A 10,299-nucleotide genomic window follows, 5' to 3' on the forward strand; every position below is an offset into this window, starting at 1 on the left:
TAAATATAAAGTTGAAATCTCGATGCTATGATATAATACGAATGAAAACTTATTTTTTGTGATGGAGAGTTTGACACTTGATGTCAAAAAATACATTAATATTATAAAATTTAATGTCATTTTCTTATACAACAACACAAACAAGCCTTAATTAATAGCATAATAAGTGTGATTTAATATGTTATACCTAAATATTTAAGGTCATTGACTCATACATTTAACTATAGACATTTAACTCTATTAATGTGTTAGTGTAAAAAGATTAAATGTTCTGTTCCCTCTTATTCAATTCATTTAATTAAAAGGGCAATTTTAATTAATTTTTTCTTATTATACATCTATGTAGTTTAAATTAAATATTTTTTTCCATCACAATAATCAATCTCTATAAAGGCAAAAACAAATTATTCATTACATCTTATTTATTTTTTGAATTCTAACAACTACTTGAAGTCAATTATTTTTATTAATTACTATTTATTTTTTGAATTCTAGCAACTACTTGAAGTCAATTATTTTTAATAAACACGACCACTAAAATGGATTGAAGATTATAGGGTATCAATTACTTTTTCCATTTTAATTTATGATACACAATTAATATTTAAGAGTAAAATATTTTTATTTTGAATAAAAACTTTTTAAATTCTTTAAGTTATCTATTTGTGATTTATTTTTACATAATTTTTAAACATATAAATTTAATTTTCTTTTAAAAAAATAAATTTTTTATTTCTAAATTCATGATTAAATTTAGAAACTTAAATCTCAAAATATAGCTATATCAAATAAAATTGAAATTGAAAAAGTATTTCTTTATATCGATTTATGTGATACTTTTTCTATTATTGAGTTAGATTTGAAATTCTTTTTTACCAAGAGCTTTAGCTGATTCGAAAAATCATGCTTAAATATCTAAAATTATATCAATATAAATTTTTTTATAAGATTCAATGTTTTTCATATAAATACATTTTAAATTTTTATTTAAAATTAATTTAATTTAAATCTCGAAAAATAAAAAATGTCTGAGGTAGATCAAGGGTATAAAGGTCATATCACATTTTAAATGTAGAGTAAAATTAAAAAATCTTACCCAAAAAAAAGAAGAGGAGAATTCTAGAGAGAGAAAGAAAAATAAATATATATATAGAGAAATTTTCTTATTTCTTTTAATTTGTCTCTTTTTCCAACAAATTCTACTCTTCTTCTTCTTCTTCTTCACTCTTTTGCTTTTCTCTGTTAAACACAAATTCTCCATTTTTTTCTCTGCAAATTTCTTAGTATTTGCTCTTTGCAATGCTGTATATATCATGAACAAAGTGGGCATTGCTGCAAACCAATGAATCCCACCACCGTAGACCCAACACAACCACCGCCACAGCCACCTCAGGTGGCACAACCACCGAGGTCTTCCTTCAGTTGTGACCGACACCCAGATGAACAATTCACCGGTTTTTGTCCTGAATGTCTCTGTGAAAGACTCACCACCTTAGATAACAACAGCAATAATAACAACCCTTCGTCTTCTTCTCGACGTCCTTCTACTTCTTCATCTTCTGCTGCTGCTGCTGCTATTAAATCCCTTTTCTCTAAACCTTCTGTTCCTTCTTCTTCTACTTCGGTTGTTGTTAATAATCTTCCTCCTAAACCTGTTAAACCCACTTCGTTTTTTCCTGAGCTTCGTCGGACTAAATCGTTTTCTGCTTCGAAAAACGAGGCGTTGGGGTTTAATACTTCTGCTTTTGAACCCCAAAGGAAATCTTGTGATGTTCGTGGTCGTAATACTCTTTGGTCTTTGTTTTCTATTGACGACGAAACGAAAACTGGGAAACCCACTTGTTCGCTTAATCAAAATGCGAATGATATTGGGGACGGATTTGTTGGTAGACCGGTTAAAGAGGAGGAGGAGGAAGAAGACGAATTCGAAAATGGTGAAGAGTTTGAAAATGTGGGTGATGAAATAATTGAAGAGGAGTTACCGGTGGAAAATGAGATGCAACCGGAGATTGTGGTGGAAGAGGAGGTATTGAAGCCGATGAAAGATCATATAGATCTTGATTCACAGGGCAAAAAGGGTTCAGGGGGAAAGGATTTGAAGGAAATTGCAGGGAGTTTTTGGTCAGCTGCATCGGTTTTTAGTAAGAAATGGCATAACTGGAGGAAAAAACAGAAGCTGAAGAAGAGAAACAATGGCGAAAACTCTGGTACATTGCCTGTAGAAAAGCCCATTTCAAGGCGTTATAGGGATACCCAATCGGAGATAGCTGATTATGGTTTTGGGAGAAGGTCCTGTGATACTGATCCTCGGTTTTCCCTCGATGCTGGAAGGATGAGTTTTGATGATCCAAGGTATTCTTTCGATGAACCCCGTGCTTCTTGGGATGGTTATTTGATTGGTAGGACTTTTCCTAGAATGCCGCCAATGGTTTCAGTGATAGAAGATGCACCAGTTGTGCATATTCCGCGGTTTGATAACCAAATTCCGGTTGAGGAACCCCGTCTTTCAATGACTTCTATCAATGAGGATGAATCAATGCCTGGAGGTTCTACTCAAACCAAAGAGTATTACTCGGATTCATCTTCGAGGAGAAGGAAGAGTCTTGATAGGTCTAATTCAATTAGGAAGACTGCAGCTTCTGTTGTGGCAGAAATGGATGAAATGAAATCAGTATCTAATGCTAAAGTATTGCCTGCTATGGGTGATCAGTTTCTTGGAGCCAAAGTGTTGGTTGGTGAGAGGGATACGTATTCGAATTCCAATTCTTTAAGAGATGACTGCTCTGAAACATTTGAATTGACAGGTTTTAGGGATAATAATAGTTCAGTGATTGGTAACGGGGAACGAAAGGATTCGAAAAAGTCAAGGAGGTGGGCCTGGAATTTATGGGGTTTTATAAATAGGAGAGTTAGTGGGAACAAAGATGAGGAAGATGATAGGTATAGTAGATCAAATGGAGTGGAGAGGTCATTTTCTGAATCTTGGCAAGACTTGAGGACAAATGGTGATGTAAGAGGTGGTGTTAATAGGAAGGTATTCAGGAGTAACAGCAGTGTTAGCTGGAGAAACTCCACCGGTATTGGTGGATCATTTGGGAGTATGAGGAAATCTAGTGTTGACATGAATGGACATGTAAAGAAGAAAAGAGATGACATTGTGTTGGAGAGGAATCGAAGCTCTAGATATTCACCTAATCATATTGATAATGGACTCTTGCGATTCTACTTGGCACCCATGAGAGGCAGCCGGAGAGGTTTACCAGGAAAAAGTAGGCCAAATGGCTCACATTCGATCGCCAGGAGCTTATTTCGACTCTACTGAGATCCAAGGTCCTTAGTGCTTTCTTTTAAATCAAAACATTAACTTTTCGTTGCATTTATTTTCATATCATTCGTGTCTGTGTAATCTTGACGATGCATATGTCATTTGTGTAATCCTTGGATTTTTTCTAATAACAGGAAAAATCTTGTCTTTTGTCAAATCATAAACTTGTGCCTATCTTATGTCTCCCATAATCTCAATGATCTTAATTCATGTGTTAATTGAGTAGGATTACCGTATTCGGTTTCACTTTGTTGTTATGAAAAGCATTATTAGTATCCTTTAGAATGTCCAAACTAGCTTATAGTGTTCTTTAGTTCTTACTATCGCATGTACATAAATCAGAATATTACTATTGATGGAACAGTTTACTTGATAGAGCTACAAATTATTAGTTGGCATTTCCTTCTAAGTTATTAGTTACCACATTTCCATTATTGGCGATATGCAGCTGACGTCTCAAGTTCTTAATTGCTAGGACTTGTCAATAATTGGATTTTGATGTCTTTTATCTGTTTTCGGTACTTTTAATAGTCATGATTCTGCTGATCTATAACTTGTGTGTGCATTATAATGATATGCTTTCTACTTGCTATGTGCCTATACTGAATTCATGCTCGGTCATTGCACGGATTTTATCTTACGCCACCATTCCATTTACAAATGATTGTTGTTTGTTTTGTTCATTGTTCTTTCTGCTGGTCAGAGTCAATTGCTCTTTACAGAGTAGTCCTTGTCAAGGAAACAAAAACAAAACATAGTGGATCACCCACCCAAAAAAAGAAGAAACTGTAGCGTCGTGATATGATCAAGCTGTTGAAATTTTTTATACTTGATAAACTCATGTCCAATATGCTGCGTTTATCATGTTCATTGAGTAATACTAAGAGTCTTAACCATTTCTTTTTTGTTACTCTTAAACCAGGAATGAGGTCGAGGCTTTGGATGAACGAACGTACTACAAGTCTCACTTACCTTTCTTGGTAATAAGATTGTCACTGCAGAATTCGGTTTGAGAAGCTCCGTTCTGAGGTATCAAGCAAGTTTGTGCAGAGGGCAAAGAACAATCTAATTATTGTGGATTATGGAAAATCTACCTTGGACCTTGTTTGGATAGACTATTATTAACAACTGCTGCTAAATCTTCAAGTAGTTATAGTTTGCATGTATAAAATGTTTAACTTAATTGGGATATGTAGTAATGTTAAACTCCTCTTTAGTGAGTTGAGTTTTTTCTTGTTTTCTTAATTGGGGTCTGTATCTTTCATTGGCATTGGTTAGAAATGAAAAGAGAAATTGGTGGATTGGTTGGAACAACTTTTTTTTTTTTTTGCTTTGAAATCACAACTTTAGAGTCGGAGGTGGAGGATGCTTATCATATGAGTAACTCCTCTTGTTGCCAATCTTAACGTGGTACATTTCCTTAATATTCTACATTATTAGTTAAGTTGACATCTAAAAAAGAAGGTGATATAAACCTGGAGGATTCATATAGACGACTCTTTTAAGTTATTAAGGATCGAGATATAGTTAAAAGTTTTTATTTTTTTAAAAAGAAAGTTAAGAAGTACAAAAAAGAAGGGTGAATAAGCCATAGCTCAAAGTGGAAACCCAAGCATTATTTTGACCTAATCACATAATCTTTTTTTTTTCTTCTTTTGAAAAAGAATACAAAGAAATGATTATATGTCTAAATAATGAGGTGTTTTCTTCATCTTAATGGGAAATCAAAGTAATAAAGTCAGCAAATCCCTAAAAGAAATTCCAAATATGAGATTGAGAGTTTCATTTTTATGTCCACTTTTTTGTGTTTCTTTCCTCAATCAACTCATCAAGTAAAAGCTCAATGATCAAAATATTCTGCCCATTTAAGTCAAAAAAGAGGGATTTTTTTTAATTAAAAAAAGAAAAGAAAACATCACAACATGTTTTCTACCTTCAATTCATGACCAACAAAAAAGAAGAAGAACAAAAAGGGCTCGAAATCCAATGCGATGTCTACTATCTTTCTCCCAAACAATTGAGTCCTCTTCTTTATAGTGGAAAAATGCCATGTCTCCCAATTACAAGTACTACTATGTAGTTTCATATTCTTTATCATCTTCTTCTTCCCTTTAGCAAAAACTTTTAGCGTGTGATTTATTTGCTTGAGTTAATAATAATTTCCTTTCTCCCTTTTCATCTGTCTTAATTTATGTGACACAGTTCGGCTTTTAAGAATTAAATCTTTTAATTTGATCGTAAATTCGGTTAGGAAATCTTTAAACTTTTCAAGAATAAAATTTAACATATATAAAAACTAAGTAAAAAGTACAATAAATCGCAATAATAGATAATTCAAAATATTTTTTCAAAAAATATATGAAAAAACTACGATCGAAAAATAATCTTGTTTGAAACTTGAAAGGTGATGCATAAATTAGGGAAAATGGAGTAATGAGTATGACTTTATCATTGATCACCATGAGGGAAAAACATATGTTAAGCTTTAACTTATAAAACAACATACTTAGGGGTGAATGGTGATGTTTGAGGAGGGGTAGTGTGTACATAAATTTTATTTTCACTTTACAAAAATAGAGAGACTATTTTCAAGGGACTATGATTCATTATGCTCTAATTCAAAAGTGAAAAAAATTAAATTTTACGAGTTTTTATAATGATCTCAAATTAATATAAAATGTAATAATTTTGATCACATTTTCATCGAAATTCATTTATTAAAATAGAGAGTGAAATTGGGTGATTCCAATGTTTGGGCTATTTCAAACCAATGTTGCAAGAATAAAATGCACTTGGGTTTGATAATTGTCCAAGCCCAATGTCAAAACCTTTGGGCTATTTGCAAGTTTGGGATGACTGTTCAAATATAAAAATAACACCTCATACACATTTAAGGCTATATATATCGAGTTATAAACATACTTTTTAAAAATAAATCACTTATAGCAGATTATTATCTAGTTATAGCATATCAATTATAAGTAATTATTTAAATACTAATTAATATGTTTAAATATTTATTTTTATTTTTACAGTTAAATTTTATTTTATTTTTAAATAAAATAAAAAGTTAATATACGTTTATTTATTAATTAGTAAGTAGCACCAATTGTGGGATTTGATTTAATTTGAATTAATAATAGATAATTAACAAATTAGCACATATTAAGGAATTCAAAAAAGATTTAAATTATTCAGTTTTCTTAAAACGCTCAAATTAATTTAAATCAAATTAAAACATGGTTTTTTTCCTTTTTTTCTCTCTATCACGTTTCTCACTCACCTTTTTGCAGAATTTTTACTCCCTTTTTTTCTTGACTGAGTTTTTCTTTATGTGAAAAAATTATGATATATTTTGATGGACAATAACTTATCAATATTAATTAAACATGGTGGCAGATGGGATCCGTCATGTTGGTATTTGTTATAGTTTTCTGATTTTTTTAGTAATCTCTGTTAATTCATTGTATTAAGAGTCTTATAAGATTGTATGATATTTATTCTTTTGTTATTTGTGGATATGTGTAATAATAAAAGAATTGTTGGTGAAAAAATCGTATAAATTGGTCAACATGATGTTAGTTGTCTGAATTGCATATTAATATTGTATGAAATATGAAATGCTAGTTTGTTTGTCTGTATCTAATTTGTAAAACAATGTTTGTATTATTTTTTTTGACATTTATAATATGAAATGTGTATTATTTTGATATTAAAGATTTTTATTTTATTTTTTATGGCATATTTCTTTGGAACTGTTTTTAATGAGTATTGATATTTCCATGTTAGGTGTACCACGACGGTTGATATGTATGCTGTTGTTGAAGGACCAAAGAAGTACATAGTAAATTTAAACACAAGGTGTGTAGTTGCGGGAGATTTCACCATTCATGTAATTGCAGTTCTTAGATATAGGATACTTGAATGAAACATATTTCTATTCTGCCTTTTATAGCCTGAAGAATTTTAGAGATGCATATGTCATCCTTGTTGAATCTATCCCCTGCGAGAGTACGTGGAATATACCCAGGTATATTTCAAAGCTTAAATTGATTGCTTCCGATCCAAGTAGATCAGTTAGAAAATCGCATGTTGAACGCTGAAAGGAGTTTGTTGATGTGAAATTCAAAAGGTCAAAGGTTACTTGTAGTAGATGTCGTCAAGTTGGACATAACAGGAAGACATGTTCAAATTATTCTGTTAAAAAATGATCATGATTTTTACATTTTGTTACACAACATGTTTTATTTTATGGAATGAATTTGGTATAATTAGTATTTGAGTAATTGTGGTTTGTTAATATTGTCCAACTATAAACAATATTGAAACACATTTTGTGTCGTTTTCAAATTTACTCCTATACTAATATATAGTTAAACAAGAATCAGACATAGTTCATACAAAAAGAATATATATTAAACAACTTTTTAAACATATAATTGTACAATAAAACTCTTGTTAAAATAGTTTATACATAGATCATACATAGTTCGTACAAAGTTCATACATATGGATCAAAAAATATATGATAGTTGTCATACTAAAATGATAATACATCAAAAATGTAATATCATGTTCATACTAGTAGTAGTCAGACTTCATACATATTTCATCCAGACAGTAATCAGACTTCATACATAGTCAATAATTGACGAAAGATTCATACAAAAAGGTCAACAAAATAGAAATGTAATGTCATGCCCATATAATTACTAATCAAATTTCATACATACATCAATTTATGTATCAATTCAAACATCATTCAAACACTGTCATATAAATGGACAACCAAATCAATTCATACACAAAGCATGAAATGAAATTCTAAGGTACTTTCATACACAAATCATACAACAGTAATAGATCAATGTATATATCAATTCATACAACATTTTACACAAGTCATACAAACTAATACATCAATCCACACAGAATTCATATGATATTATTACATATTACCAGTGTTTGAATGATGTTTGATTTGATGTATGAAGTCTGCTGTCACGACCCCAATCGAGCCGCGACTGGCACCCACACTTACCCTCCTATGTGAGCGAACCAATCAATATAAAACCCAAAATTTCAAATATAATGACACAATATAATGCGGAAGACTTAGACTCATTAATGAAAATCAATAATCAACTTCTAAAACTCAAACTTATCATTATCCCCAAAATCTGGAAGTCATCATCACAAGAACATCTATCCTCAAATTACTAAAGCTAAGAGTATCTAGAAGCTAAAATACATAAAAAGCTAGTCCATGCCGGAAGTTCAAGGCATCAATACAGGAAGAGGAAGATCCAGTCCAAGCTAGAAGCATTAGCTCACCCTGAAATCCGGAGTAATGAAGACTGGCTAGAGTTGCGGTTAAGTTGAAGACGACGGTATGTTTGCTGCACTCCACATATAACAAAGAAAGAAACATACAAGTAGGGGTCAGTACAAAACACGGGTACTGAGTAGATATCATCGGCCAACTCAAACTAGAAAACAATATATATCAGATCATATCATAAATCAACTACAATACTCAATCTGTAGCAACAACATATACAAGAATCTTTGATAAATAACGTCAAGTACACTCATGAGGACTCAAGCCTCCATATCATGCTCATTTAGGAATTAGGTTCTTTTCATTCGAATTTATTAACATAATTCCAAGATTCATAATCTTTATTCCTCTTGTGTCGACACGTGACACTCCGCTCCCTTACTACTATGTGTCGGAACGTGACACTCCGATCCCCTAATTCTACGTGTCGGTTCGTGACACCCGATCCCCTAATTCTACGTGTCGGTTCGTGACACCCGATCCCCTAATTCTACGTGTCGGTTCGTGACACCCAATCTCCTAATTCTACGTGTCGGTTCGTGACACCCGATCCCCTAATTCTACGTGTCGGTTCGTGACACCCGATCCCCTAATTCTACGTGTCGGTTCGTGACACCCGATCCCCTAATTCTACGTGTCGGTTTGTGACACCCGATCCACTAATCTCATTCTATTAATTTATCAAGCCTTCTTTTATACCAAGGCATCATCAATCTCATCAATCTCATCACTTTAGTTCATCAAGCCTTCTTTTATACCAAGGCATCATCAATCTCATTACTTTAGTTCATCAAACCTTCTTTTATACCAAGACATCATCATTAACAAGGGGTTTTCAAGATTTGGGATTCAATAGCTTCATCATGCTTGTTTCATCACAATTATATAATCACATTCATGCAAGCATACAATTAAGCATATAGAAGACCTTACAATACAACCCAACACATATCATTCGCTATTAAGAGTTAACTACGAATAGTATAAAAACCATAACCTACCTCCACCGAAGAATTTTGATCAAGCAAGCAATTTCCCAAGCTTTGTTCTCTTCTTTCTCTTGATCGTACGTTTCTCCCTCTCTCTGTTCTTTCTCTTTTTCTTATTCCAACCCTCTTTCTTTTACCCTAATTAGCATATAATTAAGTATAAAAGATGAGGGCTTAACCCACTAATTAACTCAAGGTTACCTCTTTTAACCCCCAAGTAATTGAGTTATTAATATTAAACCACTAACTTTATAATTATAAGCCGGAATAGTCCAAAACGCCCTTTAAAATAATTACAGAAATCCGACCCAGCCTGGGATTACGCAGCCTGTGACGGGCCGTCGTGCCTGCGACGGTCCGTCCTGCTGCTCCGTCACAGAGTTCAGAGACTCCATTCCATTAAAGGGTCTGTGACGGTCCGTCGTGCCCACGACAGTCCGTCCTGCCATTCCGTTACGAAGTTCAGAGAGTCGATTTCAGTACCCAATTTTCAGAATTCTAAGTATTTTGGAACGAGACACCCTCGACGGTCCGTCGCGCCCATGACGGTCCGTTGTGGGTTTCGTCGTCTCAGCCAGTTTTTCCAGAAATAAAACCTGCTGCTCAAAACGACTAAACAGGTCGTTACAATAGATACCAATTTA

General features: G+C 32.8%; 1 protein-coding gene across 1 annotated transcript; it reads left to right on the forward strand.

Annotated features, from left to right (window-relative positions):
• Nucleotides 1-1,112: 1,112 nt before the first annotated feature.
• On the forward strand, nucleotides 1,113-4,639 carry LOC101243925 (uncharacterized protein). Its single transcript, XM_004246800.5, has 2 exons — nucleotides 1,113-3,330; nucleotides 4,248-4,639. Exon 1 carries the CDS (start codon nucleotides 1,343-1,345, stop codon nucleotides 3,320-3,322), a length of 1,980 nt encoding a protein of 659 aa, XP_004246848.1. The 5' UTR covers nucleotides 1,113-1,342; the 3' UTR covers nucleotides 3,323-3,330; nucleotides 4,248-4,639.
• Nucleotides 4,640-10,299: the final 5,660 nt, after the last annotated feature.

This window comes from Solanum lycopersicum, chromosome 9 (genome assembly GCF_036512215.1).
Source record: "Solanum lycopersicum chromosome 9, SLM_r2.1".
In the NCBI taxonomy this organism is placed as follows: domain Eukaryota; kingdom Viridiplantae; phylum Streptophyta; class Magnoliopsida; order Solanales; family Solanaceae; genus Solanum; species Solanum lycopersicum.

Coding starts and splice junctions, on each gene's coding strand:
- LOC101243925 (XM_004246800.5), top strand. CDS start 1,343: ATGAATCCCACCACCGTAGACCCAACACAACCACCGCCACAGCCACCT.